The following is a 26,315-nucleotide window of genomic DNA, read 5'->3' on the forward strand; positions in this document are numbered from 1 at the left end:
CTTAGAAGCCTGGGCAGGAGAATGAGCATGAGGGGTTTCTGAGCTCCAGAGAATTAGCCTGAGAGAGAGAGAGAGAGAGAGAGAGAGAGAGAAGGAAAAAAAGAAAGACACGGGGACTCAAGCTCTGATAGAGCAAAGGTGTTTTATTCAACATTGTGTGGGTGTTTATACTGTCTTACAAGGTAGCTATTTTCAGCAGAGATAAAATTAAAACTTAGAAGTTATCAAGGAAACATGAGGTCATTGATATGAAAGAGAGGGTTGTAAATAATTACTCTTACCGTATGGTTCATAGAAAGGAAGAAGGTCGTAAATAGTTACTTCTCACCGTATGGAAAAACTAAGGAAGGCAGTGCATGCATTCCTCAGCCCCGGGAGTAGTTTGCTACTCCACTTAATTCCTGAATATTCAGGAATTAATAAGAGACAGAGGATTCATGACAGATGCAAAACAGCACACAGGAAGCCTCCCGTTAAATGCTTCCTGACAATTCTCCCTATTTTATTATATTTGTAAAAAAAGGTCTTGACCAGTTGAGTTTGTTTAGTATTGCTGCTGCTGCTGCTGCTAACTCGCTTCAGTCATGTCAAACTCTGTGTGACCCCATAGACGGCAGCCCACCAGGCTCCCCCGTCCCTGGGATTCTTAAGGCAAGAACACTGGAGTGGGTTGCCATTTCCTTCTCCAATGCATGAAACTGAAAAGTGAAAGTGAAGTCGCTCAGTCGTGTCCGACTCTTAGCAACCCCATGGACTGCAGCCTACCAGGCTCCTCCGTCCATGGGATTTTCCAGACAAGAGTACTGGAGTGGGGTGCCATTGCCTTCTCCATTGTTTAGTATTAACCAACCTTATAGAAAGGCAATGATAAACAACAAATATAATTATCAAGACAATCACCAAAGTTACAGTTCCAGACCTGATGCAGTGGGTAATACTTTGAAACCATCTTCGTGGGTCTAGCCCAGATAATTGATTGGCTAGTTGTTCAGCTAAAGTTTCCAAATTAGTGGAGGAGGGGAGACGTTTAGAAAAAGTTTCAAAGATTTCCTTTTGCAGTAATTGTACATTCAGAGAGGCGTTATGATGTATATTTTGTAAATGAAATTTGATTTGTTCCCAGTCGTAGGCACTGTGATTAAAATGAACAGGAGTGACACAAAATTGAAGTAATCTGGAAGCAAGTCCAGCCATGAGACCTTCTTCCCAGGGTCGTTGGAGATTTACTGGTAACCACAAATTACGTCGAGATCGAAGAATCAAAAGGGAACCATTTCTTAAAGAGATAGAGGAGTTAAGACAAGTATATAGTTTGCAATTAATACAAGTTACAGAACGTAAAGTCTTATTGTAAATTTTCTTTGGCTATAACAAAAGAAAGTGGGACACAGGCCTGTATAAAATATGACTGATTATAGCAAAAGAAATAGTTACGAAGACCACGACTGGTCCCTGTGAAATGTCCGGTCCAAGTTCCAAGTTCTTCGGTGCTTGCAGCAAGTTTCCAAGCGTCCCATTGTTCAGGCCCACTCTGTTTGTCGAGGACCATCCTAGGACGAGGTGGGGCTATCCACCTTCAAGCCACCCAAGAAGTCCTTTGTTGTGGTAGTGCTCCATCGCAGTGTCGGTGACCTTCCATGTCACTTGCGCAACATAGTCACACACCGTGCTGTTGTCCTCTTCTGAGCAGTTAGAAAACCACATACCATGGGGTCCCCAGTCAACAATTGTATAATTAGCCACAAACATTAATTTTCCTGATTTGGCTTGACATTTGTCCCAATGAACAGGAGTATGTGTAAAGTTCTTATAAGTAAACCCTTTGCATAATGTTCTTTGTTCTTTCCCTAACTCTTTCCCTAAAGTCTCAGTAGTATAAACATGGTTCACAGACAAAGAAAGGGCAGTAAATAATCCAAGCAATGTCCGAAAGTCTTCTTTTGGAGGCAGGACAAAAGCCCAAGTTTGTTGGCTGACGTTTATGCATAATTTTCCTGGGCCCAGGTCACAAGGGAAGGACTTCATAGCCTAAAGAAATGTTAATTAGTTTTCCCTCCTCCCCAGGGAGGGGGCATATGGGTGGAGTCATTGACAGGATCTCTCTTTTCTCCGTCCATTTTATGACATGCAATAAAGGTGGGTTGAGTAAGTAAGCCCAGTTAAGTCTGATTAGTTAATCCGGTTCACGCAGGGGAGGCACAGGTCAGGAGACTGAGCATTCTCAGGAGAACGTATTCAGGACGCTGAAGCATTCTCTGTTGAGAAACCAGATTTTTAGCTTGATTAATAAGGGTTTTATTTGTCCCCAAGTGGGGAGATCATAAGGGTGATGCCACCGAGGGTGATGTTTCCTGGAGATCATTCGAGCCGGCATGGCCCATATTGGAATTTCTTCCTCCTGGGGTTTTTGTTGTCCCGTCTCCATTTTGAAGGCCGGGGGCCCCCTTGAGTCGAATCTTCTGAAGAGGAAGCCATGTGAGTTTGTTGGATCCATCTGGGGAAATACAAGCATACCCCTTTCCCTGTAAGATTAGTTTCCCAGATTTCCATTGTTTCGTTAACCTGTCTTTGTACCAGATGGGCAGAGGAAGAGAAGCGTCCTTCAATTCCTCGAAATGCTTTTCTGCCCTCGTTAAAATATCTCCCTGTGGTAAGTTTAAAAAATTTAAAACAAATAAAGCTGTATTAACAATAGTTATAGGTTTAGAAAATATCTTATGTTGGAATATAGTAAAGTCTGCTTTAGATAAGGAAGACAGTAGTGTTCCTGTGTATTCCCCCATTTTAAATTTTTTATTTGTAACTTTAGTGTGTGATGTGCTCGTTCGACTATGCCTTGTGCCTGTGGATTATAAGGAATACCTGTAATATGTGTAATAGAAAAAGATTGTAAAACTTGTTTAAAGTGTCTAGAAATATAGGCAGGGCCATTGTGTTTTTATAGAACTGGGAGTTCCCATTACAGCAAAACAAGTTAATAAGTGAGTTATAATGTGTTTTGTAGGCTCACCGCGACGAGATGTGGCCCAAATAAAAGAAAAATTAGTGTCGATACAGACATGCAAGAAAGAAGATGGAGAAAGTTCAGGGCAATGAGTTATATCCATTTGCCATAGTTCATTAGGTTGCAAACTGCGAGGATTAATACCTTGTGCGATGGGTCCAAGATATAGGGGTCTACAAGTAGAGCAATTACTAATAATTTCTTTAGCCTGGTGGTATGGGATATTCCATAGATGGTGTAGGGAGCCAGCATTGTTATGCAACAGAGCATGCTGTTCTTCTGGAGTAGCAAGTTCACTTCAGTCGCTTAGTCGTGTCCGACTCTTTGCGACCCCATGAATCGCAGCACGCCAGGCCTCCCTGTCCATCACCAACTCCTGGAGTTCACTCAGACTCACGTCCATCGAGTCAGTGATGCCATCCAGCCATCTCATTCTCTGTCATCCCCTTCTCCTCCTGCCCTTAATCCCTCTCAGCATCAGAGTCTTTTCCAGTGACTCAACCCTTCGCATGAGGTGGCCAAAGTACTGGAGTTTCAGCTTTAGCATCAGTCCTTCCAAAGAACACCCAGGGCTGGTCTCCTTCAGAATGGACTGGTTGGATGTCCTTGCAGTCCAAGGGACTCTCAAGAGTCTTCTCCAACACCACAGTTCAAAAGCATCAATTCTTCAGCGCTCAGCTTTCTTCACAGTCCAACTCTCACATCCATACATGACCACAGGAAAAACCATAGCCTTGACTAGACGGACCTTTGTTGGCAAAGTAATGTCTCTGCTTTTGAATATGCTATCTAGGTTGGTCATAACTTTCCTTCCAAGGAGTAAGCGTCTTTTAATTTCATGGCTGCAATCACCATCTGCAGTGATTTTGGAGCCCCCAAAAATAAAGTCTGACACTGTTTCCACTGTTTTCCCATCTATTTCCCATGAAATGATGGGACTGGATGCCATGATCTTCGTTTTCTGAATGTTGAGCTTTAAGCCAACTTTTTCAGTGTCCACTTTCACTTTCATCAAGAGGCTTTTTAGTTCCTCTTCACTTTCTGCCATAAGGGTGGTGTCCTCTGCATATCTGAGGTTATTGATATTTCTCCTGGCAGTCTTGATTCCAGTTTGTGTTTCTTCCAGTCCAGCGTTTCTCATGATGTACTCTGCATATAAATTAAATAAGCAGGATGATAATATACAGCCTTGACGTACTCCTTTTCCTATTTGGAACCAGTCTGTTGTTCCATGTCCAGTTCTAACTGTTGCTTCCTGACCTGCATACAGATTTCTCAAGAAGCAGGTCAGGTGGTCTGGTATTCCCATCTCTTTCAGAATTTTCCACAGTTTATTGTGACCCACACAGTCAAAGGCTTTGGCATAGTCAATAAAGCAGAAATAGTTGTTTTTCTGGAACTCTCTTGCTTTTTCGATGATCCAGCAGATGTTGGCAATTTGATCTCTGGTTCCTCTTCCTTTTCTAAAACCAGCTTGAACATCAGGATGTTCACGGTTCATGTATTGCTGAAGCCTGGCTTGGAGAATTTTGGGCATTACTTTACTAGCATGTGAGATGAGTGCAATTGTGCAGTAGTTTGAGCATTCTTTGGCATTGCCTTTCTTTGGGATTGGAATGAAAACTGACCTTTTCCAGTCCTGTGGCCACTGCTAAGTTTTCCAAAGCAAAAACAATACCCAGCTGTGAATGTGACTGGTGATAGAAGCAAGGTCCGATGCTGTAAAGAGCAGTATTGCATAGGAACCTGGAATGTCAGGTCCATGAATCAAGGCAAATTAGAAGTGGTCAAACAAGAGATGGCAAGAGTGAATGTTGACATTCTAGGAATCAGCGAACTAAAATGGACTGGAATGGGTGAATTTAACTCAGATGACCATTATATCTACTACTATGGGCAGGAATCCCTCAGAAGAAATGGAGTAGCCATTATGGTCAACAAAAGAGTCCGAAATGCAGTACTTGGGTGCAGTCTCAAAAACGACAGAATGATCACTTCATTTCCAAGGCAAACCATTCAATATCACAGTAATCCAAGTCTATGCCCCAACCAGTAACGCTGAAGAAGCTGAACGGTTCTATGAAGACCTACAAGACCTTTTAGAACTAACACCCCAAAAAGATGTCCTTTTCATTATAGAGGACTGGAATGCAAAAGTAGGAAGTCAAGAAGTATCTGGAGTAGCAAAGGAAACCAATTTATCAGCTTGCTCATTACCATAAGTCTTGGGGCCAGGAAGTAAACAATGTGCTCGAATATGTGTAATATAAATGGGAGAACTGCAGTTTCTAAAAACAGATTGTAGTTCAAAAAAGAGTTGTTAAATAGTAAGTTGATTGGAGTTTATCGTGGAGGTTTCTATGTTTTTTAATACAAAAACTGAATATATAGAGTCAGAGACTATATTAATGGGGAAAGGATGTAGGCAAATAACTTGAATAAGAGCATATAATTTATTTTGTTGAGCAGAATGAAATTTAGTATAAAAGACTTTATATTCCTTAAGAGACCAGACTGAAGCTTTGGCGTTTTTAGTCCCATCTCTATAAAAAACCTCAGCCTGTGGTATAGGCTGGGAGCTGGTAACGTGAGAAATAATAAATTCAGTATTTTTGAAGAAATTCCACAGCTTACCACAAGGATAATGAAATGTAATTTCTCCAAAATATTCCAGAAAAGCTATTTGGAAATTGGTAGACGTTTGTAATGTGTTCTCAAATTGAGATTTATTGATAGGTATTACAATTTTATGAGGATCAGAGCTAATTAGAGTTTTAGTCCTATTTCTTCCATTGATAATGATTAGAGCAATTAAATTCAGGTAGGGTGTAAGTGACTTTATTCCCCTAAAACGGGTGTAGATCCATTCTACTGGGTGTTCTTGTTGGGCAAGAAGTCCTGTGGGAGAATGAAGAGAGGGGAGTACAAATAATTCTAGAGGTAAATCTAGTTTGATGTGAGTAAGAAATTGTTTTTGTAATTTACTTTGCACCAAATAGAGTTCCTCTCGTGCCTCTTGAGAAAGTGAATGAGGGCTATTTAAATCAGGATCTCCTTTTAAAGTATTAAATAGGTTATTCAGTTGATAATTAGCAATGTCTAAAGAATATCTAATCCAATTTATATCACCTAAGAGCTTTTGAAAATCATTTAAGGTTGATCATTTATCAGTACGGATCTGAGGTAGTTGGGGAGTAATACATTGTCTATTAACAACAAACCCCAAGTAATGGTAAGGTGTAGAGGTTTGAATTTTTTGAGGGGCAATGATTAATCCAGAGTTTTTTAAGCATAGTTGAGCTATATCAAACGTGTTAAGTTTCTAAGATAGATGGAGCTGAAAACAATATATCATCCATATAGTGAATAACAAGAAAGTTAGGAAATTGCTTTCTCACAGGCTCAAGGGCTTTGGCTACGTAGTACTGACACATGGTGGGAGAATTCATCATCCCTTGTGGCAGTACAGTTCATTGGTACCATTTATGGGGTCCAGTATGATTAGGATAAGGGAGAGACAGAGCGAATCTCTCTCGGTCTAAAGGGTGTAAAGGTATATTAAAAAAGCAATCTTGTAAATCAATAATAATAATATGCCGATTTTAAGGAATAGTGGTAGGTGATGCACCCATAGGTTTCACAGATGCATTAACTTCTTTAAGGTCTGTTAGGAGACGCCGAAGAATTGATGCTTTTGAACTGTGGTGTTGGAGAAGACTCCTGAGAGTCCCTTGGACTGCAGGGAGATCCAACCAGTCCATTCTGAAGGAGATCAGCCCTGGGTGTTCTTTGGAGGGAATGATGCTAAAGCTGAAGCTCCAGTACTTTGGCCACCTCATGCAAAGAGTTGACTCATTGGAAAAGACTGTGGTGCTGGGAGGGATTGGGGGCAGGAGGAAAAGGGGACAACAGAGAATGAGATGGCTGGATGGCATCACTGACTCGATGGACGTGAGTTTGAGTGAACTCCGGGAATTGGTGATGGCCAGGGAGGCCTGGCGTGCTGTGATTCATGGGGTCGCAAAGAGTCGGACACGACTGAGCGACTCAACTGAACTGAGGAGATGCCATTTGTTAGATTTTTTTTTTTTTTTAAATAATGAGAATAGGAGAGTTCCAAGGAGAACAAGATTCCTCAATATGCTTTAATTCTAGTTGTGTATCTGTAAGTTCCTTAGCCGCCTGTAATTTGTCTTTTGTGAGGGGCCACTGCTCTGTCCAAATGGGCTCGTCATTCTTCCAAGTTATATGAGCAGTGGCCTCTAGGAAAAATGTGGAATGTATATCTGAGTTTGCCATCACATAAGTAAGTCCCTTCCTATCAGGTTAAGGGGTGCATCTATCACATAAGGTCTTAGTGTTGCAGATTGGCCTTCTGGTCTCTCACATGGATAAATCTGAGTACTCTGATAAACCTCTTGTACTTTGGTTTGAGAAATCCCTGCAATTTGGCAAGAAATTTTTTGTACAGGCCAGGATTTGGGCCATAAATGTTTGGAAATAATAGTAATATCAGACCCAGTGTCGAGGAGACCAGAAAATCTTTTACCATTAATTTTGATATTTATAGTTGGTCAGGCAAATTCAGATACTAATGATGTCCAAAAGGACTGTTTTTGATCTGTACTGCTGAATCCGCCCGTCCGTATATCATTAGAGGAGTTAATAGAAATATAAGGTAAAAGAAGTAATTGAGCAATTTTATCCCCCTTTTTGAATTGTCATAAAATCTGAGATGACATCGTAATTTGAATTTCTCCTTGTTTAAGGAAAGCTGTTATTAAAGTTTGCCAATCATGGGGAATAAAATCTCCAATAGAGGATGTTACAGAATTTAGAAATGCTTTAGTAAAAGGTGAATGTGGGCTGTACATAGTTATAGCTTTTTTAATTTGTTGCATGTGAAGAAGGTTAATACCCTCATAATGAGGTATTATTTGCCCTTGAGCGTCAGGATTTCTAAAAACTGGAAAGGCGGAGAAACCATCGGCTTCAGAGACCTGTGATTGTAAAGCCAGCAATTCAGAGAGCCTCTGTCATGAAGGAGAGTGAGTAGGTATATTATTGTTGTTCAGAAAGGTGTTGTTGGTTTTAATGTCAAAAGGTGTCTTAGGGGAGTCGTTGCCAGAATAATTAGGTTCTAGCAAGGGAGAAACTTTAGGATTTGTGCCCACTGGCAGGAGAGGAGCACTTGGAGCAACCGGGGCAGGGCTTGTAGGAAAATTCTGAAATATTTTATGTTGTTCTAATTCAAAACTACCTTCATCAGGGAACCAAGGGTTACATTCAGCCACTGTCTGAAGGCAAGCTTCTATTCGCTGACACGAAACTGAAAGTCCCTGAACTTTAAATAAGTGCTGAAGTAAAGTAGAAAAGTGATGGGGCTTTCCAGCCATATTACCCATTTGTTAGTACTTACCGGCCTCAATGGGCCCTTGGGGTCACTCCGTCCAAATCTACAAAGTGTACCAGGCTCCTGTTCGGGTACCACTTGTTGAGGTCCTTTAATGGACTGGAACCTGGTGGTCCGGAGTTGATGATAAGAAAGTAAAAGAGAGAAAGAGGCTGATATTCCTTGGTTTATGCAGAAAACCAATAAAGTCCTTGATACAGGGCTTGTGTCGCTCCTGAGGGCACCTGTCAGGAAGCATTTAACAGGAGGCTTCCTGTATACTGTTTTGGATCTGTCAGGAGTTCTCTGTTCCTTATTAATTTCTGAATATTCAGGAATTAAGAGGAGAGGCAAGCCTCTCCCGGGGCTGAGGAATCCAGGCATTTCCTTGTTAGTTTTTCAATACAGTGATAAATACCCTCTTCCTTCTTATGAACCATACGGTAAAAGTGATTGTTTACAACTCTGTCTCTTTAATATGAATCATGTATGTTTTTTGTAAGTCTTGAATTTTAATCTTTATCTTTGCTGAGAATAACTACCTTGTAAGACAGTATGTATGCCCACACCATGTTGGTTAAAACACATTTGCTCCATCAGAGCTTTGGTCCCCGTGTCTTCTCTCTCTCTCTCTCTCTCTCTCTCTCTCTCTCAGGCTAATTCTCTGGAGCGCAGAGGCCCTCTGGGTTCACTTTCCTGCCCAGGCTTCTAAGACCCTCTTGAAAAGGCGCTCTATGCCTTCACCCCATCGAGAGGGCGCCTGAGGCCTTTGTGAACAGAGCAAGCCCTGTGTCAGGGACTTTATTGGTTTTCTGTATAAACCAAGGAATATCAGCCTCTTTCTCCTTTACTTTCTTGTCGTCGACTCCGGACCACCAGGTTCCAGTCCATTAAAGGACTTCAATAGGCACCTGGCGCCCTCTCAAGGGGGTGAATGCACAGTGCGCCTTCTCAGGAGGGTCTTAGAAGCCTGGGCAGGAGAATGAGCACGACGGGTTTCTGAGCTCCAGAGAATTAGCCTGAGAGAGAGAGAGAGAAGGAAAAAAAGAAAGACACGGGGCCTCAAGCTCTGATGGAGCAAAGGTGTTTTATTCAACATTGTGTGGGTGTTTATACTGTCTTACAAGGTAGCTATTTTCAGCAGAGATAAATAAAAACGTACAAGTTGTCAAGGAAACATGAGGTCATTGATATGAAAGAGAGAGGGTTGTAAATAATCACTCTTACCGTATGGTTCATAAAAAGGAAGAAGGTCGTAAATAGTTATTTATCACTGTATGGAAAAACTAAGGAAGGCAATGCATGCATTCCTAAGCCCCGGGAGTAGTTTGCTACTCCACTTAATTCCTGAATATTCAGGAATTAATAAGGGACAGAGGATTCATGACAGATGCAAAACAGCACACAGGAAGCCTCCTGTTAAATGCTTCCTGACAAGAGGGGAATAAGGAGAACATGTATCCCATTTCCATTCTCTTTTCTGTGTATGATTATCTGTATTTTCAACTTCGTCTTTCTGTTCCATTCCATGGAATGAAAATTATCCAGGGATAATTTCTTTTCTAAGTCACTAATTCTCTCTTCAACTGTCTGATCTGCTGTTTAAACTGTCCATTGGGTTTTTAATTTCAGTGATTATTTCCCAATGTTCTATGTGGTTCTTTTTCAAGTCCCCTGATTGTTTTTGATAGTCTCTTATTCTTGACTCATGTTTTTGATTCCTCTTTTTATTTTACTTTAAACATCTTGAGCATTTAAAAAGTATGTTTGGTCATTCAAATACTTTTAAAGGATCTAATTTTGTTATTTGTTGTTTCTGCCGGGTCTCACTCATGGTGGCTCTCTTCCTCATGGATTTTAAAATTTTGAGCTGAGTGCTTATTATTTTTGTAACCTTAAACTGAAAATCCTGAAAGGCCTATGGAAGGTCTACTTTAGAGAGCAGTTGCTTCTGATGGGCCCCCCAGGGCTCTATTAATTTGATACCTTTTAATTTCTCATCTTGAAATTTCCCAGACCATGTGGTAACGTTTTGTTTGTTCTCTCAGATTACTTATTCTACCACATTACTGTAAGAAAATCAATGTACAGGTGGTAGGTTGTTGGAAGTGAATAAAGTAGTCTAAAGAAATTAGCAAGGAAAAAAATGCAATAGTAAAGGGCAGAGGAAGGTAAGTGACTGAGAACAAATGGGCAGAGAAGTAAGCAGAAAACTAAAACAGTCTTTTTTTTTTTTTTTTGTACGCAAGAAAAAACAGAGATTCAAGGAGATGGTAGTCTATTCATTGGTTCTTCTGAGTTCTCAGTGCTTATCTTGCTCTTATTTTGTGTGTGTGTGTGTGTGGCTGTGCTGGATCTCTGTTGCAGGGAGCAGGCTTCCTCTAGTTGCAGAGTGCATGCTGCCTAATTGTAGCCTGTGGTCTTAGTTGCCCTGCGGCATATGGGATCTTAGTTCTCCGACCAGGGATCAAACCCCTATCCCCCTGAATTGCAAGGCAGATTCTTACCCGGTAGACACAACCAGGGTTTTTACTTTTTGATCAGTGCTTTTCTCCTCTCTGCATCTCCTCCCCACAAAGAAAACAAACCAGTAATAATTGCTCTGCAAGTGTAGTTATTTATGTACCTGTCTATATGTTTAGATTATACATGCTGCGGGCAGAGACCTACAGTATTCATAATGACCTTTCACATAATAAACCTTTGAATTTCCTCATTCTCACACAGATACTGTTTAAAAGATGTGCTGAAAAGCACATTTCTAACTTTACTTCTGAAACCAGTCATGACTACTGATTCTCTTTGTTGGCTAGGGAGATCTTGTACGAAAACTCAAAGAAGATAAAGCACCCCAAGTAGATGTAGATAAGGCGGTAGCTGAGCTCAAAGCCCGCAAGAGGATTCTGGAAGCAAAGGTGAGTCTTGGATCCTCGGAAAGGAACATAAGTAGCTATAGAATTGCTCATCATTACTTAGTCTCTGTGGGTGGGAGAGGCCTAGAAAAAAATTTGAAAGTTGCTCTATCTCTGTTTATCCAGAATGCCCTCTCCTCCTTCTCTACTTGGTAGACTCCTTCCTTTCAATGTGTAATTCAAAATGTCAGCTTTTCTACAACACGTTCCTCCCCCTAACCTACTCCTTCTCCTACCAGACAAAAACCCTAAACTGGTTGTGTTCCATTAATTCCCTGGAAGGCAATTGTGTTCTTCTTGATGAATTCTTTTATATTTACAAATAATGGTTATACTGTTTTAAAATCTTTTCTTTTAAGGAAAAGTTTTATTCATCCGATACCTGCTCACAAACCTTTCAAATTATCTCACATCACTAAAATGAAATCGTTTGGAGTTTTTTCTTTTTTTGGCCAAGCTGCACAGCTTGTGACACCTTAGTTCCCCAGCCAGGGGTTGAATTCAGCCCCAGCAGTGAAAGCGTCCAGTCCTAATCACTGGGAAGCCAGAGAATTCCTCATTTGGAGTTTTAAGTCACTATTTCACTACAGTGATCCTCTAAAATTTAGATACTGCTTATCAGTATCTACATCTAAGTAAGCTTAGTTTTATAATCTTGGGAATAGGCATACATATTCCTAAATAATTAAGTAAAGGTGTCTTTTCTGTAACTCAGAGGGAAAAACCCCTAAGGTTTCTATTGTTTTAAGGGTATGAAAATCTTGTCTGATAAATTTTATATTGAATTCTGAGGAATAAAGTAAATTTAGGTGTGTAAACTGAAATTCCCACTCACTCCTTCAATCACATATTTTCTCTTTAAAAATCTCTTACAGGAGCTAGCGTTACAGCCCAAAGATGATGTTGTAGACAGAGCAAAAATGGAAGATACCCTGAAGAGGAGGTTTTTCTATGATCAAGCTTTTGCTATTTATGGAGGTAGGGGATTAATGAAAGAAAAAATGTGTTGTTAGTGGCCTTAATATGGTTCTTAAATGAAAAGCACAACTTGCCAACTGATATCTCGTTGTACCAGGTCATGCAAACCAGAGGATATATATCTTGCATTTATTTATTTAGTCACTCATTTGGTATGATACCAGTTCTTATTTCCTTCTACCCTCCTTATTCTTGAAGATGGCTTTTTTTCCATTAGGACTTAGGGAATTGGAGGGGTAGGCAGTGTTTGATGTATCCATGTACATATCAGACTCTTCTTAAAATCCCAGTGGAGACTTGGGAGTAGTAGAGGGCCATTTGTAGCACTGGCCAACTGCACTGTGCCATTCCCCACAGGGCAGTGATAAACCCTAGTTCCAATATTATTCATTATGGCAACTGCCAGGTGAAAACATTCTTCTTAGCTATGCAGATAAATTTCTACATCCCTTTGAACACTACATGAATTTATATAGACAAATATAATTCACTGATATTTTTTCATAAGTAACGGAGATTATTGCAACAGTATTAAACTTTCAATACTTTGCCACTGAAACTTGATTTGATTTTTAGTCTGAGCAGATCTCTAAATGTTTTATTTCTTGAGGTTTAAATAGTAGCCCAAATACCAAGAATAAATTGGAGAACGGGGTATTGGGCATCATTGTTATTCCACTGAAGCAGCCAGTTATTTTCTCATTTCTATGGCAGAAAACTATAATCTGCTTTTTCATTTTGTTTCTTGCATAATAAAGAGGAACTTCTTTTTGTTTTTAGGTTTTTCTAATCCTTCTTGAAATTTCAACCTTCACATGCAGAAATAGTAAATGGAATAAGAGCTTTTCAGTTTAAACATCTGTCAGCTAGTTGGAAATAAGACTCTTTAGAATTGGGAGATTTGAAGTGTTGGCTTGAATACATTTTTTGGGAATATGTGAGCCTTTCAGGTTTCTGATGTCTTCTTACTTTGATTTGTTCAGAGTGATAAGGTAGAGTACATTTTCCTCTCATTTTGCAGGTGTTAGTGGTCTTTATGATTTTGGCCCAGTTGGATGTGCTTTAAAAAACAATATTATTCAGACCTGGAGGCAGCATTTTATCCAAGAGGAACAGATCCTGGAGATTGATTGTACCATGCTTACCCCTGAGCCAGTTTTAAAGTAAGATTTCTACTTTGAAGGCTGAAATTCTTTAATTTATATACTTAAGTAACTTTTTGATTAAAAAAATTGCCCATGTTCATTGTGAAAATCTGAAAAATAAAAACAAAATATATACTCATTGCCAACAGATAGCCAATTTAAAATGTGGTATTTATCCTTTTTTTTAAGTTTAGGAGTAGCATAGTGTGGTGTTTAGTAGTAGCACAGAGCTTTCTCTCACCTAATATAGGTGAACATTATGTCAATAAGCTTCAAGAGTATTTTTAATGACAGAATAGTATTCTCTGTTACAGATGTGGCATAATTTACTTAGCTGGTGCATAAGTATAGGCGTTTAAGTTTTAGTTTCTGAGTTTTGATGGCACTGAACATCCTAATAGATGAATTTTTTGTATATCCTGGTGATTTCTTTAGTATAAATTCATAGAAGTGCTGGGCAAAGCTATGTACATATTTTAAATTAAATACTGCTATTTGTATTGACGTTTCAATGCAGAAATTTAGATTCTTCCTACCAACATTGTTGAAAGCAGGTCAGGATTTCATTTCAGGATATGAAACTGAAAGAGGAATTGTTACTATTTTTCATCATTTCATTTAATATTGCCTGTTAAAGAGCTAATTTTTGCTATTTATAAACTTTAAAGTGAAAGTATTAGTCTCTCAGTCATGTCTGACTCTTTGCAACCCTATGGACTGTATAGCCTACCAGGCTCCTCTATCCATGGAATTCTCCAGGTAAGGATACTGGAGTGAGTAGCCATTCCCTTCTTCATGGGATCTTCCCAGCCCAGTGATTGAACTCAGGTCTCTAGCATTGCAGGCAGATTCTTTACCATCTGAGTCACCAGAGGAGCCTTTTGTATACTTTAGGCTCTCTCTCAATAATGCAGGCAATTAAAATAAGTTGAATTCTTAATGATAGATCTCAAAGATCAAGACAACCTATTCTTAGCTACTTGCTCCACTAATAGGAGCCACATAGTGATAATACCAGTGTCCCTACAGGTTTCAGTGGCAGAAAACTCTTTCTTTAAGGTTCAGTGTCTATTCGAATTCTCACAAATTCTTGGCTAGTCAAATTCCCCATGGCTTTGGCTTTTGCTTGGATCACTAATAATAATGGGATAGGCATGGAGTAACTGATACTGAAAAGTAGCACAGACCTTGACAATTTGTGAAAAAGTATAATCTAGTTAATATTTTTTTTCGTAAGGGAAGGGAAAACTTGGGTAGCAGGTAGGAATAGATTTAAGGAAGAATTTTCTTTGGCACACATTTTTATCTACCATGGGATATTCCATAATAGATAAGGGAGCTTTAATCTGTCAGACACAGATGTAAGCTATGGATAAATATATAGATGGCAGATTGTCTTAAAAGGTAAAATTTATGAGTTAAGCTGTATGAAAATGACTAATTGACTTGGTATTAACTTAGGACTTCTGGCCATGTAGACAAATTTGCTGACTTCATGGTGAAAGATTTAAAAAATGGAGAGTGTTTCCGTGCTGACCATCTATTGAAAGGTATGGCTTTTCATCTCAGGTAAACATCTTTTCAAGTAGGATTGATCAAAGCAAAGGGTTTGGATTAAACATTTCTCTTAAGTTTTTACATTTTTTTTCTTGGGACATAATATACAAAGAATAAAGTGCACAGATCTTAGTATATAGAACAAGTCCCTTATTGGAAAAAAAGGAAATATATATATATATGTACACACACACACACACACACACACACACACACATACATACAGATAATTAGAAATTCTAAGTCACCGAAAGAATCAAGAGAGTATCATGACTGTCTCTGTAAAATCAGCCATAGGATTCATATAAATTAAGAACATTATCCTTGGGTTCATTTTTTCACCTGCCCAATGTTGAACTCAAAAGTACATTGTCCTTTTTTCTCATTGATTAAAATTGACATGTACAACACTATTCTTGCAGCTCATTTACAGAAATTGATGTCTGATAAGAAGTGTTCTGCTGAGAAGAAATCAGAGATGGAAAGTGTCTTGGCCCAGGTAAGTACTTGAGAGACGTTATCATGATAACCCAGGTAGGTGCTGTCTTTCTTTTCAGCATTTGATGACTTGAATTCCATGTTGTGCTGACCTGGTCACAATAGTAAAGAAGGAGAGCTTACCTTCTGTCCTTCATATCATCTGTTTTTGTGTTTTTATTTTCTCTGTTAGCGTTTTATAGTTAACCCTTTATTTCTGCCAAACTAGCAAGTCAGTGTAAATAGAAATGAAATTAGTTTTCTCTCCTCAGGAACCAGTTTTCTGGATTTAATAGCAAAAATCAGGACAATGTCTAGGATGGATAGTGTTCAGTGTGCAGATTTGGGGCAGACATCTGTGTGAGGCTGTCTCATCAGCCACTTTATCTACTTCTGATTGGACTGTCCATGACTATGTGCTGTTCTTAGAACCTGATGGAGCAGGCCCCTGCTTTTCCTGTAGACCTTTAGTTTTGTATTTAAGTTGACAAGTTTTAGGGAAGGCGTTGAGATCATCTATTCTGACTTTTAGCCAAATGCAGAAATACCTTCTATATCAGAAGTAGTTCTTATCCTTTTTGGGGGGCCACAAACTGCATTAAAAATTGATGAATATTGCACACCTTTGCCCCAGGAGGATCACATGCCTGTATGTGAATGTTGCTGATTTCTAACCTCATTTATCCTTTTAAGCAAAGTATTTCTCCAGCACCATGTTTGATCATGAAATCCACCACAGCTCATCTCTTAAATTTTATTTACTTCCTTGGATGAGGAAAAAAAAACAACCAATGCTTTTTTTTTTTTTTTTCATCCAAGAAATAAGATTTTCTTTACCTTGTGTATGAATAAGTAAGGCTGAGTGTAGAACCAGCACCCCAAAAAGATGTCCTTTTCATTATAGGGGACTGAAATGCAAAAATAGGAAGTCAAGAGATACCTGGAGTAATACGCAAATTTGGCCTTGGAGTACAAAATGAAGCAGAGCAAAGGCTAACAGAGTTTTGCCAAGAGAACGCATTGCTCATAGCAAACACCCTCTTCCAACGTAAGAGAAGACTACACATGTACATCACCAGATGGCCAATACTGAAATCAGATTGATATATTCTTTGCAGCCAAAGATGGAGGAGCTCTTTACAGTCAGCAAAAACAAGATTGGGAGCTGACTGTGGCTCAGATCATGAACTCCTTATTGCCAAATTCAAACTTAAATTGAAGAAAGTAGGGAAAACCACTAGACCATTCAGGTATGACCTAAATCAAATCCATTATGATTATACAGTGGAAGTGACAAATAGATTCAAGGGATTAGATCTGATAGACAGAGTGCCTGATGAACTATGGACGGAGATTCGTGACAGTACAGGAGACAGGGATCAAGACCGTACCCAAGAAAATGAAATGCAAAAAGGCAAAATGGTTGTCTGAGGAGGCCTGACAAATAGCTGAGAAAAGAAGAGAAGCAAAAGGCAAAGGAGAAAAGGAAAGATATACCCATTTGAATGCAGAATTCCAAAGAATAGCAAGGAAAGATAAGAAAACCTTCCTCAGTGATCAGTGCAAAGAAATAGAGGAAAATAATAGAATGGGAAAGACTACAGATCTCTTCTAGAGAAGAAAATGGCAACCCACTCCAGTATTCTTGCCTAGAGAATCCCATGAACAGAGGAGCCTGGTGGGCTGCTGTCCATAGGGTTGCACAGAGTCAGACAAGACTGAAGTGACTTAGCAGCAGCAGCAGCAGAGATCTCTTCAAGAAAATCAGAGATACCAAGGGAACATATCATGCAAAGATGGGCACAATAAAGGACAGAAATGGTATGGACCTAACAGAAGCAGAAGATATTAAGAAGAGGTGGCAAGAATACACAGAAGAACTGTACAAAAAAGATCTTCATGACCCAGATAACCACAGTGGCGTGACCACTCAACTAGAGCCAGACAACCTGGAATGCGAAGTCAAGTGGGCCTTAGGAAGCATCACTACGAACAAAGCTAGTGGAGGTGTTGGAATTCCAGTTGAACTATTTCATATCCTAAAAGATGATGCTCTGAAAGTGCTGCCCTCAGTATGCCAGCAAGTTTGGAAAACTCAGCAGTGGCCACAGGACTGGAAAAGGTCAGTTTTCATTCCAATCCCAAAGAAAGGCAATGCCAAAGAATGTTCAAACTGCTCAAAATTCTTCAAGCCAGGCCTCAACAGTATGTGAACCATGAACTTCCAGATACTCAAGCTGGTTTTAGAAAAGGCAGAGGAACCAGAGATCAAACTGCCAACATCCGCTGGATCATCAAAAAAGCAAGAGAGTTCCAGAAAAACATCTACTTCTGCTTTATTGACTATGCCAAAGCCTTTGACTGTGTGGACCACAACAAACTCTGGAAAATTATAAGGGGTGGGAATACCAGACCACCTGACCTGCCTCCTGAGAAACCTGTATGCAGATCAAGAAGCACAGTTAGAACTGGACATGGAACAACAGACTGGTTGCAAATCAGAAAAGGAGTACATGAATGAAGGCTGTATATTGTCACCCTGCTTATTTAACTTATATGCAGAGTACATCATGCCAAATGCTGGGGTGGATGAAGCACAAACTGGAATCAGGATTGCCGAGAGAAATAATCAGTAACCTCAGACATGCAGATGACACCACCTTTATGGCAGAAAGTGAAGAAGAACTAAAGAGCCTCTTGATGAAAGTGAAAGAGGAGAGTGAAAAAGTTGGCTTAAAGCTTAACATTCAGAAAACTATGATCATGGCATCTGGTGAAATCACTTCATGGCAAATAGATGGGGAAACAATGAAAACAGTGACAGACTTTGTTTTCTTGGGCTCCAAAATCACTGAAGATGGTGACTGCAACCTTGAAATTAAAAGATGCTTGTTCCTTGGAAGAAAAGCTATGAGCAACCTAGGCAGCATATTAAAAGGCAGAAACATTACGTTGCCAAAAAAGGTCCATCTAGTCAAAACTATGGTTTTTCCAGTAGTCATGTATGGATTTGAGAGCTGGACTGTAAAGAAAGCTGAGCACCAAAGAATTGATGCTTTTGAACTGTGATGTTGGAGTAGACTCTTCAGAGTCCCTTGGACTGCAAGGAAATCCAACCAGTCAATCGTAGTCGTGAATATTCATTGGAATATTGGAATGTTGGAATCCAGTCATGAATATTCATTGGAAGGACTGATGGTGAAGTTGAAACTCCAATACTTTGGCCACCTGATGCGAAGAACTGACTCACTAGAAAAGACCCTGATGCTGGGAAGGACTGAAGGCGGGAAGAGAAGGGGATGACAGAAGATGAGATGGCTGGATGGAATCAGTTTGAGTAAGGTCCATCAGTTTGATGGACATAAGTTTGAGTAAGGTCCGGGAGTTGGTGATTTACAGGGAAGCCTGGCATGCTGTAGTCCATGGGGTCACAAAGAGTCAGACATGACTGAGCGACTAAACTGAGGACTCCCTAACACTGCTTTCCTGATGGAAAATACTGGACACTTCTCCACTGTTGCCTTGAGTTTTTTAAACCTACTGATTTTCCTCTGCAGTATCTGGCTTTCCCAACATTAGGTGAGAAATTTTCTCCTTCATCATTTAAATTGAAAAACTTCTTAATCTGGCTATTGATTCATCTGCCAATTTATTTAGGGCCATGTGAAGTATTTTTATTCCTTTTTTGAAACTCATTTCTTCCACGTTGTTGCTTATGGCTTAGAAAATGAATTCTTGTACTTTGATACTGTTACGGCCACACCCTCATTTCTCATTTCCTTCCTTTTCCAAAGACATGACCCTTACTAGAAAGAAGACATGAAAAGCACCTCAGATTACACCTAAATTATTCTCTTTTGCATTCAGGATTTTAGATTTATTAGGGATTTTGTGTGTATGTGTCTTTGATCTTAACAGCTTCGTTCATTTCCAAATAAATTGTCTGAAACAGGAAGTAGTTGTTTTGTTAAGTCAGAATTTATAGTTTGAGCACTGACTTTCTGTTTCATCAGGTACATGTTCCAGAAAAACAGTTTGGATTTTGATTTTGATTGCCATATCATATATGTGTGTGATATCTCATACACACACACACAGTCGACCCTTGAACAGCATGGTTTGAACTTTGCGAGTCCATGTACACTGTGATGTGTTCCAGTAGTAAATTCTACAGTACTACACAGTTTTTAGGTGGTTGAATCTGCAGATACAGAATAACTGTGGATAGACAGGGCTGGCTGTAAGTTACATGTGTTGTTCAAGGGTCAGTTCTGTATTCTTATCAATTTAATCTTCAGTGAAGTGTTAGAAACCCATGGAAGTGGCCTGATACTGAAATGGCCCCAAAGGATTTCCTGGGCAGAGGCCCATCTGTTGCTTCAGCATATAATAGCATTTTCTGCATCTGTTAATGCTTGTGATTCCTTCTCAGCTTTATGAAGCATGATATTAATAGTTTATCTAAAAGGTATTGATTCACTCTTTGTGGCTAAGAAACGAGGTAAAGTCTGTTCTCCCCATTTTACAGATAAGCAAACAGGCTCAGAGAGGTTAGGGAGGAACTTGATCCTGAATCACACAACCTATCCATGGTGGAGTTGGGCAATTTACCCAGTGTTTTCTGATCCTGAGTGGCCATAAATCATTAGTTGATTTATCTAATTATTTTTATTAGATGTTTTTTAAGTTTTAAATATTCTTTACTATTAGATGATTTGTCATAGTCATTCGAGGTTTTTGAATTGGAGATCGTATATCATTTTAGAGGGTTTGGCATTGATCATCAATGTATAGGATGTGCAGTGCACTGGGAAATGCAGAAGTGAATAAGACACAGCTTCTGCCTTCAAGCTTCTCCCATAATGTCTAACGGAGAAGGCAGTGACACCCCACTCCAGTACTCTTGCCTGGAAAATCCCATGGATGGAGGAGCCTGGAAGGCTGCAGTCCGTGGGGTCGCTGAGGGTCGGACACGACTGAGCGACTTCACTTTCACTTTTCACTTTCATGCATTGGAGAAGGAAATGGCAACCCACTCCAGTGTTCTTGCCTGGAGAATCCCAGGGACAGGTGAGCCTGGTGGGCTGCCGTCTATGGGGTTGCACAGAGTCAGACACGACTGAAGTGACTTAGCAGCTTAGCAGCATAATGTCTAATGGGAGAGGAGTTACATGGATATTTAATTAATAGACAGGGAAGTGCACCTGACTCTTAAGTATACAGAGTAGTAAAATTCATTGTGTAAAGTTATTTGCATGATTCTTGCCAACCAATAACTATTATAATTGAAAAGAGATATTTTGCCTTATCTTTCATTGTGAAATGGTACACGTTTTTAGGTCAGTCCTACAAAGACACTCTATTTCTCTGTTGGTGAATGTAAGCTATGTAAGTTGGGTATGGTTTAATATAGATATCTTGAAGATTAGGTTAATCTGATATTTTTATTTTGGGTGAATTTTAATGGTGGGTGGGGTTTTAATATAATATTTTATTGTTATGCCTTATTTTTTCTCAGTCTCTTACACTAATCATTTTCTTGATGTATTCTTTAGCTTGATAACTATGGACAGCAAGAACTTGCAGATCTTTTTGTAAACTATAATGTAAAATCTCCCACTACTGGAAATGATCTTTCCCCTCCAGTGCCTTTTAACTTAATGTTTAAGACCTTCATTGGACCTGGAGGAAACATGCCTGGGTATGTATCATTTATTGTTTATGTAATATTATTATAACTACTTGTAATAAAAGGTAAATATTAATATCAACCATGAAGGAAAATGTTTGAAAAATGAGTAGGAAGTACAGACAAATATATTAAGGAGAAATAATGATATATTTTAAAATTTTATTTCCTCTAATTCTTCCTAAGTATAATTTTTTTTTTTTTTTTTTTTGCAGTATATATTGTCATTTGGGGGAGGGCATAAATACAGAAGTCTGTAATCATCACTTCTTATAGTTATTACTGCATAGGGCAGGAGAGAGTGTTGAAGATTGATTTTGAAGGCTATTGAACTTGTTGAGGGAGACTTTAGAAACCATTCAGTGTAGGTCACACTGCCCGGTGGGACTTTCTGCAGTGGTGGAGATAGTCTATAAGCTGTTCCTGTCCAATATGGTAGCCACTAACCACTACCATGTGGCCGATGAGCATTTGAAATGGGGCTAGTGCTTCTGGGGAACTGAACTTCTAAACTTATTTATTTATTTTTTGGCCATGCCACATGGCATGTGGGATCTTAGTTCCCCAACCAGCAATGGATCCTGTGGCCCCTGTGGTGGAACAGAGTCTTAATCACTAGACGTGTGGCTAGTGGCCTACCCTATTGGACAGGCTACGTTTAGCATGTTGATTCATTAAAAGGTGGTTTTTGCAGATAAGAGTAGAAAACCTGCAACAGTTTGCAGTATGATCCAGAATTTATATGTCCAGAGTCTTTGTTCATTGTTAGCAAACTTAGTCAGAGTATTCCATTTCGTAGCCTCAGATATTTTTCTCATGGTCTCATTTTAGGGTAAGACAGGATAGGTTTTGCTAGATAAAGCTAGGTCATGTTTCCTGGAGTAGAGAGTAAAGAATAACAAAAATGAACTGTGACAGTGTATTATTGGAGTAAGACAGTGGGCTGATTCAGGATATTTTGTGGAAAGAGGCAAAGGATGAGCCTTTCATTTTGTTAATATAGAGTCATAAAATGGGCCATGACCTCTGACCTGCTTTCCCACTGCTGTGAATTTATCTAAGGAAAGAATTCAAAAGGAAAGGAAGGTATACTTATCAAGAGTGTATTAATTAATGATAGAAGGTAGTGGAACAAAACAGCAAAAATGTTGTTCAGTAAAGTTCTTGGTGAAAAAATAAAAAACAGCTAGTTTTAATATGTCCTTAACTATTCTTGCTTTAAAAGAGGATTTTAAAAGATAATTCAAGATAACCTGTGCTCTGAAAGAGGTTTGTAACATCTAATTCTTGGCTCTGTGTCTTTAAGCAATAACATAGTGGGATTTTATTATGAATGTGAAAATAAATGTGACTACTTTGCCCCCCCCAAAAAAAGAGTATATAAATTGAAAGTAAAAATGACCTTTTCATCCAGTAATTTGAGGACTGCTTAATAAATTATAGTAGTTTATTTTAGTAGAATACAACTGTTAAGAAAATTTTACTGTTTTTTATAAAATGGAAAAGCATAAAAGAAAGAATTCATAATTTAGTACATTCTACTTAATAAATATGCAGAGTAACTGTAACTATGCTTATATTTGGATAAAAAACAAAAAATAAAAAGAATTGGTATATTAGAATGAGAAGAAGGTAAAATTTTATTTTTTGTTTTAAAATTTTTTTCTATAAAACGTTTCTTTTGAAGTAGGTTCTTGAGACTGCTCTCTTATGTGATATTTTGCACAGAATATTTTCTGTGAAATTGAAAAGAAAGCAATGGCTATAATGATATATTTGAGTGACTGTGTCTTTTTAAAATGTGGAGAAAATCAGAAGCAGCCTTGGGCTGAAAGTACAAACTACTACAAAGATTTGATCATTCTGGATTTCCCTGTTTCTTTGTGTCTCTGGGTACAAAGAAGAAAATGATATGAAAAGCCTTGAAAATTGCCTGCCGTGGTGTAATGGTTTTGTTGAGTGAGTTCTGATGTTAATTGTCAGCCTGTACTGGCTTTTTTTTATTAATAGTTCCATGGTTATGCTTCGATGTGGGTTAACAGCAGAGGGATGCTTAACTTCATTTTTAAAAGGATCTAAAATTGTCATCTGCCTCCAAAGTAAGTGAGAATCAGGAGAATATCCGAAGAATATCCGAAGTTTTAGAGACATCATGAGAGAAGTCATCTTTGATTCACTGGAATGATGAAATAAAATGACATTTCTAACAGTGGTGTTTCCATACCAATCACCTGATACCTTCTCTGTTACCTGTGTGAGAATAGAAAATATCTATTTCTAAAACATTTTTAGGGCCCATACAGCTTTGTGTGAATAGTATATTTAGGACTTTTAGGAATTGTATCTAGAATTTCAGATTTATTGGGAAACATGATTTCTTCCTTTGTAACAGACTGATTTGTTTAAATTTATAGATATTTGAGACCAGAAACTGCACAGGGGATTTTCCTGAATTTCAAACGGCTTTTGGAATTCAACCAAGGAAAGTTGCCTTTTGCTGCTGCCCAGATTGGAAATTCTTTCAGAAATGAGATCTCCCCTCGATCTGGACTGATCAGAGTCAGGTACCACCCATGGTGTTCTGCTGGTGAAATTAGTGAGTGACTTTTGCATTGAAGTGGAAACAAAGGCTTGCTGATTTGAAACAGCTTTCTTCTTTCTTACATCATTGTTTAATTTATTTTTGGTTGCACTGGGTCTTCGTTGCTGCTCACGGGCTTTCTCGAGTTGAGGCAAGCAGGGGCTGCTCTTTGTTGCGGTACACAGACTTCTCACTGGGGCGGCTTCTCCTGTGGCAGAGCACCGGCTCTAGGGTGCATGCTCAGGAGTTGTAGCGCCCAGGCTTAGTTGTTCCCCGCCACTTGGAATCTTCCTGGACCAGGGATCAAACCCGTGTCCCCTGCATTGGCAGGCAGATTTTTATCCACTGTACCACCAGGGAAGTCCTTTCTTACATGATTATATCTTTCTTTTTATCCTCCAAAAAAGTTTGTTTTATGTTTGTTACCTTCAGTTGTAGTCTCTGGGATGATGGGCAGCTTTGAGCGACTGTGTGGTTTGAACGGAAAGGGTGAATAGCTGACGTTTCACAGCTGCTGCAAAATGATCTTTTCCCCTTGTTCATGTTCTGTTTTGAGGATGGTAAGATCTTGATTGTCGACGCAGGCATTTCCTGGAAGTGGTGGTGGAGATGAGAGTAGGGTGAGGAAGAAGGAGGTGAGGGTTATGGCAGGAGGGCCATCCCAGGCATCCAGGACAGACAGTGTTACTGGTGTTGGGCTGAGGGTGTTTCAGTAGCCAATTGGTATTCCTCCACATATTTGGGGCACCTTTATGACAGAAAGTCCAGCTAGCAAGCTTGCTTCTGTCTACTCTAGTTTAGACAGTCTCTTGTCTCTATTCCAATAACCTCCCTTTGTCAATGTATCCAAGAATGTGCAGGAAGACATCTTGGCACTGCTGAGTTATGTTTTTCTCATTATGAGTTAGCTATTTATGACTTAGGTTTTTTGCAATTTCTATACATTTTCTTCCTGATATTTTAAGGTAATAAATTTCATATAAAAATGGGCTATGTTGGTAAATTTCACTTTCTTAGACTCCACAGTATTTTCCACAGCCCCAGCAGCTGTTCTTTTCTTGTCATGCTGTGCTTAGTCTCTCAGTCGTGCCCGACTCTTTGTGACCCCATGGAGTGTAGCCCGCCAGGCTCCTCTGTCCATGGGGATACTCCAGGCAAGAATACTGGAGTGGGTTGCCATGCCCTCCTCTAAGGGATCTTCCTAACCCAGGAATCGAACTGGGATCTCCTGCATTGCAGGCGGATTCTTTACCAACTGAACTACAGTTCTTACTTGCTGTAATTACAAGCATCAAGCATAGCATATCCCGCCTGTAATTATCAGAGCGTGCAAAGCCCCTGCCTAATCTTGTGAGTCCTGGTGACACCCTCTGAGGAAACGCTCCTATGTTCTCACCAGACTTTATCTTCAGGCCTGTAGTCCCTTCAGCTGAATGGTCTAGAAAAGGGAGAGTTCATGAGGAAGGAGCTTGTACAACTTAAGTAGAATGGGGAGGACCCGCTGAGCCTTGCTGCAAAATGAAAAGTAGTCCTAAATTTTAACTGGTATTGTAACATTGAAAAACTCGTCAGACTTGAATTTGTCTTATTTCTCAGTTTCTGGGTTTCTTCATGTCTTTTTTCCTTTTGCTTTTGGAAAAGGAAGTGTCTGCAAGCATGCTTTCAGAATACTGAGTAAGCTGTCTGAGACTGAGCTTGTCTAAAGCCAGTGTTTTGGAGAGGATTTACATCAAAGAGAGTAACCGTTGGATGATTATAAAGGACCATGAAGTAAGGCAAAACTTGGAGCCTATGGAATAAAAAGTGATAAACAGGGAAAGCAGTTTAGACAAACGGTCCCAGGAGTTAATGGAGGAAAGTCCAATGGGGCTTCCTGCCATTTTATTCCCTGGTTTTCTGGATTTTGGTTGATTTTGTCATGTGCCTCTGCAGGATCCTGGGTGGAAATCCATTCATCCTTCACAAGTCAGTATCTCCATGGTTTTTATTCCATGGTAAGACTAGGACCCAGAGAAGGCAATGGCACCCCACTCCAGTACTCTTGCCTGGAAAATCCCATGGATGGAGGAGCCGGTAGGCTGCAGTCCATGGGGTCGCTAAGAGTCAGACAGGATTGAGCGACTTCCCTTTCACTTTTCACTTTCATGCATTGGAGAAGGAAATGGCAACCCACTCCAGTGTTCTTGCCTGGAGAATTCCAGGGACGGGGGAGCCTGGTGGACTGCCATCTGTGGGGTTGCACAGAGTCTGACATGACTGAAGCGACTTGGCGGCAGCAGCAGCAGCAGGGCTACAGCTTGTTTAATGTTACAGCTTCTTCTTGACCTAGAATTGGCAGGTGGCTAAGTCTTTGTATAGCTGTGATCCCTTTGGTTTAGGTGGGGAGTATCATTTGTTCATATGAAATTTTTTTTAATTAAATTTCATTTTGATTATCTGGCTCTGTCTTCTAGTCTGATGACTATTTTGTCTCCACAGTTCCAGGTAGAGTCTCTGAACTCAAAGACAAGAGACAGCTGATACAGTCAGTGTTGGTGTTGATTTCCATCTCCTGTCTGTGAGCTTGGATTAATTGACAGA

At 39.6% G+C, this 26,315-nt stretch overlaps 1 protein-coding gene across 1 annotated transcript in view; it reads left to right on the plus strand.

Moving 5' to 3' along the window:
- Positions 1-26,315, plus strand: part of GARS (glycyl-tRNA synthetase) — a 53,711-nt gene that overhangs the window by 6,505 nt on the left and 20,891 nt on the right. Inside the window, exons 2-8 of the mRNA XM_027539451.1 lie at positions 11,210-11,311; positions 12,184-12,286; positions 13,308-13,449; positions 14,893-14,981; positions 15,411-15,487; positions 21,021-21,166; positions 23,569-23,718. Coding sequence (XP_027395252.1) covers positions 11,210-11,311; positions 12,184-12,286; positions 13,308-13,449; positions 14,893-14,981; positions 15,411-15,487; positions 21,021-21,166; positions 23,569-23,718 — 809 coding nt within the window. The remainder of the gene's footprint in view (positions 1-11,209; positions 11,312-12,183; positions 12,287-13,307; positions 13,450-14,892; positions 14,982-15,410; positions 15,488-21,020; positions 21,167-23,568; positions 23,719-26,315) is intronic.

Source organism: Bos indicus x Bos taurus, chromosome 4 (genome assembly GCF_003369695.1).
Source record: "Bos indicus x Bos taurus breed Angus x Brahman F1 hybrid chromosome 4, Bos_hybrid_MaternalHap_v2.0, whole genome shotgun sequence".
NCBI classification, from domain to species: domain Eukaryota; kingdom Metazoa; phylum Chordata; class Mammalia; order Artiodactyla; family Bovidae; genus Bos; species Bos indicus x Bos taurus.